The sequence below is a fragment of the Carassius carassius genome, chromosome 37 (assembly GCF_963082965.1).
Source record: "Carassius carassius chromosome 37, fCarCar2.1, whole genome shotgun sequence".
Classification (NCBI taxonomy): Eukaryota; Metazoa; Chordata; class Actinopteri; order Cypriniformes; family Cyprinidae; genus Carassius; species Carassius carassius.
In genome coordinates, this window is record NC_081791.1 from 5836484 (window position 1) to 5848614 (window position 12131).

General features: G+C 38.9%; 1 protein-coding gene across 3 annotated transcripts in view; it reads left to right on the plus strand.

The window, feature by feature from the left end:
- The first annotated feature begins 11258 nt into the window (after positions 1-11258).
- The window catches only part of utrn (utrophin), a 194525-nt gene continuing 193652 nt past the window's right edge, over positions 11259-12131 (plus strand). For all 3 annotated transcript variants that reach the window (XM_059527222.1, XM_059527223.1, XM_059527225.1), the window contains exon 1: positions 11259-11546. In XM_059527222.1, coding sequence (XP_059383205.1) covers positions 11264-11546 — 283 coding nt within the window. In that variant the 5' untranslated portion in view covers positions 11259-11263. The remainder of the gene's footprint in view (positions 11547-12131) is intronic.

A 12131-nucleotide genomic window follows, 5' to 3' on the forward strand; every position in this document is an offset into this window, starting at 1 on the left:
AATTCCACTGAGGTTGTGGATTTACAGCGCTTGTCTTTCCAGACCACAATGCCTTTCTTTCTGTAAGGATTCCGGTCTCCTAGGAACGGGCAAAAGTTATGTTTCCTTGGTTTGGAGCTGCCGGGTGAAATGTTGCAGAGAGAGACATGGTCACGAGCTAAAGCAGGTCTGTAACTGCAGGCCCTGTTTTGTTTGTTTTGATTTGGAATATTAACAGAATCATGTGATTTTTGTTGTGGATAGACCTCAAGTAACCCCCCACCCAGGTCAGTTGGACCTCTTGTTAATGTTTGGATGTTCCTCAGTTGGAGGAATAATGATTAGCTAGTTAGTTCAATGAACTGTGGGATTGTCACCAATGCTCTCTTTGCACATACTGATTGTGTGTGTCTGAAGGAAATGATATTCTTATGGAAATATGACTGATGTGAAACAGAAGTCAGTGACCTCTCTGGCCGGTCAGTCAGTGATGTGACAGCTTTTTTGTCTGTATGATGATGGCACATCCTAAAGGACGTGCACACACACACACACACACACACACACACACACACACACACACACACACACACACACACACACACACACACACACACACACACACACACACACACACACACGTGTAGTGAAGTGCTTTCTCAATCCGGAAGGCTCTAATCTGATTGACTCTTTATGGATCTTCCTGTGTCAGGGTGCACAGGTTTTACCAGTCCACCTGGAAACCAAATCATATTTACAAGATACCAGATGGGCACAGTCAACTAATACTACTATTATAGTATTGTAATACTATAAATATTATATAATTCATATAATTAATATTATAGTATAGTACAATTAATATTGTGAAGTATTATTGCAAACATAACTCGTTACATTAAAAATGTTTTACTGTCACTTTTGATCAATTTACTGCTTCCTTGCTGAATAAAAGTATTCATTTCTTTTAAAAACATCTTACTGAAACACACTTAAGAATGGTAGTGTGGGTTGTAGTTAATACAGTTAGTTAAACGGTTAAAAAAGTAATTTACCGTATTTATTTATTTTCAGTTATTTATCAAAATATTTTAAAAGGTTTGCAGTTATTTTATCTATGTTCGTAACATTTCTTACTAGGGTTGGGTATCATTTGAATTTTATCAATTCTTATCGATTCCTAGTTTCGATTCCAATAAGATAAATCCAATATAAAAAAAATTAAGTCAAACATTTAGATGCCAAACATTTTTACAAAGCATTCTGTTGCAGCTGAATAACATGAGCAAAAATCAGCAGCCTACAAAACACTGCAAGAGGAATTTTGCCTATGATTAAAAAAAATACCATAGCAATAACAACTAGATTTATATAAATTTCAAATATTAAAGTGTTAAAGGCAAGTAATAAGATAGGTCAGTAATAAGAAAGGAACAAACAAATCAATTAGCAATATCATAAATACAACTAAACTAAATTTCAGGTACAGAAACTGTAATTAAAATTTTAAAAACACTGCATAGTTTTCTTTTTATAAATAAAATAAAGATTAATCAAGTAAAGTTATTAAATATATTCAGTCAAGATCAGTGAATGATTTTCTTTTGTTCTTTGATTAACATTAATGACAGGCAGCGCGTTTATTAGGCTGTTGTCTTTTTAAGCAAAAATACTGCACATGTGTGTTTTCTTTCTCCTCTGTTTATGTTCACGTAAGACAAAAACGGCTGCGTCTATGATGATATACTGATGTAGTTTTCTGTATCGTAGTTTCGACTCAGAACTTTTCTACAGTTAAAATACAGAGAACAGTCCGAGAACGGACACAAACCGGGAACCCGCAGCGCGACCGCTGCTCTCTGTGTGCGCGCTTGTGCTTCATGTGCGCTGCACACAAACACGCTATAATAAGTTTTGAGATTCTAAGCTACTTTAGTGATAAATCACAGGACAGCGCTGACAACTAGTTTCTGTGTTCCTCTGTGCGCGCGATCTTCATAGCTACTGTTTATATGAGTGTTCGTGCCACAATGCAGCTGCGCGAACATGGTGGCTCGATATAATAATACACATCTGTTCCTCTAATCGCTTGAATGTCCAAACCATAAAACAAATACCACTGACAAAGTTTAGTGAAGACGCAAGGCTCACCGCTCAGACCGCTTTGCTTTTATGCCACTGACTGGAGAGCAGAGTCATGTGGCTACACACGCGCTAGTATGCTTTTAAGGGGGAAGTGTTAACAGGATTAAAAAACCGAAATAACCGACATGGGAAAATTACGTCGGTTAGGGGTTATGAATTTCGGTTTTGATTATTTTTCGATTAATCGTCCAGCCCTATATGAAGACCATGTGAATCCTCATGTTCTGTTGTTTGCTAATTTTTGCGCATGTAAAATGAATCCCCGGGAAACAAATGTTAGTATTTTTAATGGGTCACAGAAACTTATCAATTAAATTCTTATTTAAAATAATCATATCTGTTAACGGTTAATAATCGGTTGAAGAGTGGAGGTTGTCGGTTAGGAAAAATTAAGGAAATTAACATCCCTAATGGGTTGTCGTTTTGCTGAAGCATGCTGGGTAATGTAGTTCTGCTGTAGGCACATTCTCTGTGCTCTAATTTGTCTGTCTGGACTAATTTGTCTGCACAGGTTGGCAGCTCTGCCTCAGTGATGGAGCCAAGCGCGCGCACACACACACACACACTGAAGTTCTCCTCTGTTTAACATGTCTTCTCTCCCTCGTCTCTGTTTCTCTCTTTCATCCAAAAGCACTCACATTCTTGCTCTCTCTCACACAGTGTATTGTAAAGGGAGGTGAGACAGCAGCCAAGTGTTATATAACCCATGCTCATGGACCGATCTGTCTGTCAGATAAACTGCGTTTTTTCATTGAAGAGCCAGACTTTTGATTGGATGGTCTGGTCCATTTCTATTGCAGTGACATCTACATTTAACATTTACATTTACATTTAATCATTTAGCAGACGCTTTTATCCAAAGCGCCTTACAAATGAGAACAATAGAAGCAGTCAGGTCAACAAGAGAACAACAACAGTATACATGTGCCATGACAAGTCTCAGTTAGTCTAGTATAGAACGCAAAGGTAGTTTTTTTTTTTTTTTTTTTTTAAATTAAAAGACAAGAAAAGGAAAAGTGCTAGTGTTAGTTGGTTAAGTGCAGGCGAAAAAGATGAGTCTTTAGCTGTTTCTTGAAAATGAGTAAAGACTTAGCTGTATGAATTGAGATTGGGAGGTCATACCCCCAGCTGGGCACAGTCCAGGAAAAGGTCCTTGAGAGTGATTTTGAACTTCTTTGGGATGGTACCACAAGGCGTCGATCACTTGCAGATTGCAAACTTCTGGAGGGCACATAAGATTTAACCAATGAGTTTGGGTAAGTTGGTGCCGTGCCAGTGGTCGTCTTGTAGGCTAGCATCAGTACCTTGAATTTGATGCGAGCAGCTACTGGTAGCCAGTGTAACCTGATGAGGAGCGGAGTAACGTGAGCTTTTTTTGGCTCATTGAAGACAACCCTCGCTGCTGCATTCTGGATCAATTGCAGAGGCTTGACAGTACTTGCAGGAAGGCCCGCCAGGAGAGCATTACAATAGTCCAGTCTGGAGAGAACAAGAGCTTGGACAAGAAGTTGGGTTGCTTGCTCTGACAGGAAGAGTCTAATCTTCCTAATGTTGTATAAGGCAAACCTGCAGGACCGGGTAGTTGTAGCAATGTGGTCTGTGAAGCTTAACTGATGATCTATCACAACTCCTAGGTTTCTAGCTGTCCTCGAAGGAGTAATGGTTGATGAGCCCAGCTGTATAGAGAAGTTGTGATGAAGCAATGGGTTAGCTGGAATCACCAGGAGTTCTGTCTTCGTGAGGTTAAGCTGAAGGTGATGGTCATTCACCCAGCTAGAGATGTCACTCAGACAGGATGAAATGCGAGCAGCTACCGTCGGGTCATCTGGTTGGAATGAGAGGTAGAGTTGGGTGTCATCAGCGTAGCAGTGATAAGAAAAGCCATGCTTCTGAATGACAGATCCTAATGATGTCATGTAGATTGAGAAGAGAAGTGGTCCAAGTACTGAGCCTTGAGGAACCCCAGTAGCAAGGTGGTGTGACTTTGAAACATCACCCCTCCAAGACACACTGAAGGATCTGTCAGAGAGGTAGGACTTAACCCACAGGAGTGCTGTTCCAGAGATGTCCATCTTTCTGAGGGTGGACAGGAGAATCTGGTGATTAACAGTGTCAAAAGCAGCAGAAAGGTCCAGTAAGATGAGTACCGAGGATTTTGAAGCTGTTCTTGCTAGTCGCAGGGCTTCAGTAACCAAGAGCAGAGCAGTCTCACACTAGTCTGATGAGAAAACAAGGCAAAACACTCACAAGCTGCTGTCCTTCTCTGTAGCTCGACTGTTTCTTCTGACAAGTGCTTTCTAAACAGCTAATTAAGTACTTTCACTGGCTTTGGCCACGCCTCACTATTTAGCAGATCGAAACCAGGCAGTCCCGCGATAGGCAAACGCAAAACCAAGCGCCACTTTCAGCACGTATTAACCAGGGTAAGACACACAATTTAAACCAAAAACTTTCCTAGCAATGACGATCACACACTAAGCACACAAGACTATTGGTCTGTGCACAAGATGTAATGTGACATTGTATTTATAAAACTGGATATATGTGTGTGTATATATATATATATATATATATATATATATATATATATATATATATATATATATATATATATTATTATTATTAAATGCCCATAATGCAATATTAGAATTTGCAAAGGTAAGGCATGACCATTGGACAGCGAAATGCTCAATGGGTCAGCACGGTAAAAACAGGTGGAGAAGAAAAGACAAACGTTAACTGTAAAAGAATTAGGAATTCATGTGAAGAATTAGGTGTAAAGCCATCAGATAACATTTAGTCTCCAGCGCTACCATTATCCAGAACTGCAGCCTACCTGGAGTCTCCAAGTGCAATGTGAGGTTCTCAGAGACTTTGCTTGGGTAAAAAGTCCTAAAACATGACCCTCACTTATTAAGAATCACAAGCTAAGTGTTGCAAAATACACAAAGAACTGATTTTAATAGACTTTATAAACTGATAAGTTGAGTGTGGGTCTTGAAGGACCAGCATCACATCCTTTTGTCTTCAAGAATCTGGCAGAAAGTTTTGGGAGTTCATCTCCTATCCTGAAAAGTCTGTCTTGCAGAGTTGGACTAAAAATTATCTCCCAAAACTTAATTTTTCACTCCCAGCCTTCATGGACAATTATATATCGCTTATAAATGAGTAAATACAAAATCAATAGTAGTTAAGATTAATGTGGTTTGGAATTGGTCAAATGTGCTTAAAAAAAACAAAAGTGATCTCAACTGATTTTCAACTTGCCCAATAATTCTGCACACACTGTAGTTTTGTGTGTCTCTGTGCATGATCTTTGAATGAACAATGGGAGCTCCATAGGTGTGACGTCTCTGACCTGTGTGTGCTTTCCTATTACTGGTGTGTTCTGTCAGCTGACAACTCTTAAAAAGTGAAAGTGAGGAAGTGAAATCAGTGACCATTGGTTGACTAGTGAAGGAGAGTGTGTTTTGGTTGTGTATACAGCAGGACTTCATAGAAACCCTGCAGTGTAAAACTGATAAAAAGAAAAAGACGATAACTGCATTTTCTTTTGTCTCGTAATTGTGACTTTATATCTCGCAATGTAAGTTCAGAGTTTGCAATGTGACTTTATATCTCAGCGTGTCCTCTGACTCGAGGTTTTTCGGAGCATGCTGGGTAAAGGGCGAGACTGACCCAGTGAAGGGTATCTCTGTTCTGAGACGCCCTGCCGAGAGTTCAGTGACCTTATTACCTGAGATTGTGCTTGTGAAATAGACACCATGTGTTTGTGTGTCACCTGAAACCCTGAACCATGGAAAACAGTGTAAGCAAATAAAGGAAACTCACCCAAGGCGATCTCATTACACACACATCTCTCTCTCTCTCTCTGTGTTCTGCTGCTGTCATTGTCCGGCTTGTGTGTGTGTGTGTGTGTGACCAGGATGTGTTCAGGATATCACTGAATGAGAAACTGTAGTAATAGAAGCAGGAAGCACCAAATAGCTTGTCTATTGTTTTGGGCCTCATTAAACTCCATCTTGACTGGCCTCTCTGTGTGTGTGTGTGTGTGTGTCCAGTTGAGAGACCCGAAGCCCACACTAAACTTCACTGTGTGGAAAATGTCGACTCACTCAGAACTCCCAAAATGATTTATCATTCATCTGACTGAGAGGAAAGCAGTCAGCAGTCACTTCATTCAAAACACACACACACACACACACACACACACACACACACACACACACACACACACACACACACACACACACACACACACACACACGTGTGGGAATTTAGTGTGTATAGATGCCTGAAAGAGTAGAAGAGTTGTTGTATATAGCCATCATTTTTGTTTTCTTTGTGCACATAAAGTATTCTTGTAGCTTCGTAAAGTTACGGTTCCATCAAATGGTTAAAATTTAATTACTTTCGTAAACAAAAGTAGGGATTGGAAATACTAGTTGAAATGTAGGCAAATAATACATTGTTGAAAAGTGCATACGTGAAGCAGAAAAAAAATCAGTTTAGTGAGTAGCAAGTGAAGTCTGACTTGGTAAACAACACCACCGCTAATAAGAGTTCAACAAATGAAGAAGCATGAAAGAAAGGCCAGAAGAAATGGAGAGAAGTGAAGAGCGTTCCTGCATTGCCTCGTGCTGACTGATGTCACCACCAGTGTGTGTGTGTGTGTGTGTGTGTGTGTGTGTGTGAATGTCTGAGGAGGGTGTGGTGAGCTGAGAAAGGGAAAGTCTATATTCAGAGCTTTCATTATGGAGAGAGAGTGTGTGTGTGAGAGCTATACATCTGGAGACAGTGACCGTGTGTGAAATAAGTTATGTGCTTTGGTGCAACACACACTTAAAACCTTCAATTACTTTATTTTTAGACTTTTTAAAATGAGCATGTGCCTAAAATGAGGTTTTGTCAGATTTAGCTCACTTTTGGGCAAATTTGTCCCCAAAATGTTTAAGGAGATGCGCACACACACATATCCACACACACACACACACCTACTTAATTTGCTCTGAAGGCCAGTGACCTTGGTAGAGAACAGTTGAGATTTGATCGAAAGTCTGCTTTGGATAATATGTAAACGGGAGTGTGTGTGTGTGTGTGTGTGCACCTCTCCTGTCTGCCAGCACGTCCACATCATTTGTGTGTGAAGTTTGCTTTGGTTCTGTTAATTATTGTTGTCTGTGATCTTGGGGACTGACCTGACCGTCTGCACTGTTGTTTTGTAAGTGATGAAATCTGATCTGTTTGTTCAGAGAGTGTCATCCTTATATCCGGTGTAAATACAACGACTGCTGTAGTGACAATGTAAGTGTCAACATAATGCTCAGAGTTTCTCATATATAGTGAGAAACCCAAGCTGGTTTGCTGGTCTTAGCTGGTATAAATGGTCTCACAGCCTGGCCAGACTTGCTCTTAACTGGGCTATGAAGAAAAAACAGCTTAGGCTGGTGTAAGGTGTGTGTGTGTGTGTGTGTTTGCTCGTTTGAAATGCTCTTCACTGTTTCTGTACATAGAGTGAATAATGTAGTTTAAAGTTCACCCAGTAATTAACACTTATCATTTACTTAATCTCATATTGTTCCAAACTCATGAGACCTTTAGAACACAAATGAAGATAATGTTAACACTTTTATGTTTTTGTGTTCTTGAGTTGAGCATCTGTTTACCTTGTTTGACGTGCTCTATGTGTTGCTCAATGTTTATGAATGAATAAAAGCTTAACTTAAATCCATATTCAGTGATTGTGTCTCTTCAGAAGACTTGGAATAAACCGCTCCGTTGAAATGGATTACTTTTACAACGTCTTTATGAACTTTTTTTTTAAAGGGTCAAAGTTTTGGTTTGAATGATGAAAGAACATTAGAAATATTAATTATGAATTAAAGCCTTGTGGGCTTGGAATGACAGAATATTAATTTTTGGGTGAACTATCCCTTATATGGATCTGAGCTGGGTACACCAAAAAAGCTGAACGTGTTCTGGGAGTTTAGCTTTAGCTAATGTCCAGCAGTTTTTTAAACAAATGCGTTTTTGGCTCCATGCTGACATAAAACTTCATAATGTATTTGGTTTCTGAAATTGTTATAGTTTTATGTGGTTTTTGGACTGAATGGCTGTTGTTTTTACACTGAGTTTTGTGTTAAGGTCTCTCTGAGTCAGACAGAGTGAAGAAAGAGGAACGTGGTGAATTTCACATGCACTGATCATGAATCAGGGTGTGGAGCAGTGCATGCTGGGAACATCACTTTACCCTGATCATGCAGACTACACCCTCTTTATCCATCCAAAATGTGACAAAGTTCAGGTTTTTCATATGATAGTTCACTGCTAAAGTCTAATTTGCCACTGTATCAAATGTTTTTAAAGGGAAAGTACACGTAAAAATGAACATTTGCTGTTGATTTCTCACCCTCAGGCGTCCCAAAGATGTTGGTGTCTTTTTTTCTTCATTAGAACAGTAAAGATTTTTAGCTGAAACTGTGGTTCTTGGTGGTTCATAAAATGTTAGCCAATGGCAACAGACACTTTGAGAGTCAAAACATATACAGGCAACACAAAATTAATAGCAAAGTCTCTCGATGATGTATTAAGGTCTTATGAAGCGAAATGATCAATCTGTGCAAAAAAAGTGCACACTATGTTAGTATTATAATTCATAGTACTTCATAAAATATTTTAAATAAAGTGTGTTTATTATATACATATTTGAAAATGTGTGCACTTACCAGTAATTAAAGTCTAAGTTGACATTGCGTTGTCAATTCCTGTTGCTTAAAATATAAATACACACACCAGCCCACAATTTTCTCGACACAAGACAGTAAAGGATGTGACTCGTGTGAGAGTGAACCCATCCCAGTGTCCTTCATTCAAAAGTGCAAAGTGAAAACGAAAGGGAAATCGACCTTCTGCAGTCCTTTCTGTTCCTGTTTTCTGTATGTGTGTGTTTGTTCAGTTGTTTGTAACGCGTCCTGACCTTCGCAGCACCACACAGAGGAGAACAGAGTCAACAGATGAGTCCATAGGCCATGTGTTTTCAGACCCCCTGCCGAGTCTGCCCAGCCCTAACCCTAATGAGTCACCCGTGTCCGATAGGAGCGCGCAACAGATGCTGCTCTGGGGTTCGAGAAGTCAGTGGAAAACACATAAGCTGTGTTTAGCCTACACCTGGGAAACTTAGACTCATGTTTAGGGGCAATCTCTGTATGTTTTAAATGCATGTGGCACCTGTGATGCTCACCAGTGCTGTCTGTGGACAACCCACTAGGTTTTGTGGTGCTCATAATAGATACTCTGCCCCAAAATGTTGTCTAGGTAGGCAGCTTGCAAGGTTTGTGAGACATTTCGTACATAGGGCTTACAACAAAAATGTTTTGACTTTATATATATATATATAATTACAGGTCAACCAATAGTGGATTTTGCTGATACCAATAACTACAACTGGAAAATATGGCAGATGATTAGTCATCAAGTTCTTTTTAAAACCAATAATATAAACAACAAGGCTGCTGAACATGTCATAGAAAATTAGCAATGACTTAACCATGATACTATTTTTTTCATTGAGGTTATAGCTAGCTTGATAGTTTTGTGCCTACTTTCCAGTTGGCTGACTCACTAAAATGTTAGCCTTCAAAGGTTTTTTTTATTTATTTTTTTAGGTTAATAGCTTTGTAGTTTTATGCCTATGAAGATTTGATCTTGCTAGACAACTTGCTTGGTTTTTTTAAAGGAACACTCCACTTTTTTTTTCCGTTTAACTCCCCTAGAGTTGAACAGTTGAGTTTTACTTGAGCTGAGCTTTTTTTAATTCATTCAGACGATCTCCGGGCCTGGTGGTAGCACTTAGCTTAGCATAGATCATTGAATCTGATAAGACCATTAGCATCTCGCTCAAAAATGACCAGGTGCAATGGTTGCACTGGTGCGCCTAACCTTTTTTTCTTCGGTGCACCAGCACAAATGTTAGGTGCACATAAATTTTCGACCACATCACATTTAACTAGGGCTATGTATCGCCAATAATCTAGCGATACGATATGTATCACGATACAGGGGTTGCAATGCGATATATTGCAATACACTGCAATACTGTAAGCAAGGCGATGTATTGGGATATTTCTTATTTTAGGAAAAGTATATATTGTAAGGAAACTGTCATTAAAAACACCACCATATGCAAACCTTAGCAATAAATAAATAAATATTGCTATACTCCCGTGTATCGATATTTTCTTACACCCCTACATTTAACACCGCAGTTTTACAAGTTCACTTTTTTTTTAAATCGCTGTCCATATTGGCAATATTGACTTATTACATAAATTATTAACTAATAATCTGGTCAGCATAATGTTACAGTTTAAATGTTAAACCTAGATAAATGTGCGCTATATCCAATAATTTGTGCAGAGATGCTTCAGGACATGGAGGTGCCAGCGTGATCACTTGCATTTTTTTCAGTCGATATGCCGTCATTTTTGCTCATAAGAGTAATACATCATTCATAACTGCAGAGGGGCTACTTTTATTTGTGTGCACTCACAATATCACAATGCAACTCTGCTATTGTTACAACTACACAAACTAGCCGGGACTATTTTCAGGAGCTGTGTAATATCAGTGCGCCAGCTGCACCCGTGGTACAGCAGCTAAGTTCCTTGATGTGTGAGGGGGTCGTTTCTTAATTTTTTGGGCGAGTGCCATCCAAAACCACTGTCTGCTGACACTTTCTGTGACACTTGATAAATGTTGAGATGCTTATTCTGATTATTTAGAGTCTATAGCTTCAGAATCTGTGTAGATAGAGATGTGTTGCACTGAAGTCCTGTCTGCAGGTGATATATGTAGGCTATTGCTAAATGTCTTGGTTGTGGCAGAGCACTAGATTTTGTGACAAGTTTGAGCACGTTGCCCAAAAGTGTTGTCTAGATGGGCGACATGCAAGGTTTTGAAGCACAGCTGTAGTCTCTTGATTGCTCCATCACTAGCAACAAGTGTGTGTTTAAGAGTAAGCATTTTTTTATTTTGATGTGTGTTTAAAAAAAGGAAACAAGAAGTTGATCTAATTTTTGAATGATTTCATCAGGTGTTTGTGCTTTAGTACTTGCTTGTTTCTCTCAGAGATGTCTGGTGCATGTCTCTGACAGGATGTGAAGGGCGTTTAATTGACAAACACTGGTTTGAGAGAAACCCACCACAGTTTCTCCGTTTACTCCCAGCATGCATTGCATGCAGCAGCATCACTCTTCTCGGACATCATCTGAAGTTCCTGTACATTGTTTTCTCTTGTATATCTCCCCATCTTCTCATTCTCCTCCTCTATGGAGTGAACGTTATGAACATGAGTAAGTGGTTGTCGTGGAGAAAGCGCAGCTTTTTTAGAAAACAGAGGAAGAAGTTTTCCTTTCCTGAGTTAGGTAAGAGCGCACTCTTTTACTTCCTGATTCACAAAGCTCTTGTGCACTTTTCAGACGTTTCGTTTCGGCTGCAGGTTATTCTGAAGCTTGTACATGCACATTGAGATCATCTAGACTCAGATCAGGCTGTGTGTTGTGATTGTAAGAGTGTGATATAAGTTGAGCTGTTGGATGTTTGTGAGTATTATTGTGTATATAATGTGTGTGGTACAGTCATTGTGTTTTAGGTGTGTGTGTGTTGCTGCTTCAAGTTTTATCAGAGGTAGTGTACATATGTAAATCTCATGTACAATATACAATTATATATAAGAGGTGAAGTCTGTAATATTAATATTTCTTATATATATATATAGCACACAAAATGCGATGATGTAAGACTAATTGCTCTGAAGAAATGTGCATAATATTTTGTCATCCGGAGAGAAGCCTAAAGCTTTTTTCTACCTAACTGAAATTATTCCTTTTAAATTTGTATTTGTATAATATTTAAGTAGAAAATTTGAATTTAGTTTTTCAATATATATATATTTAATGCGTTATTGTCGTGTTAACACATTAATTGATATACGTGTATATATGTATATA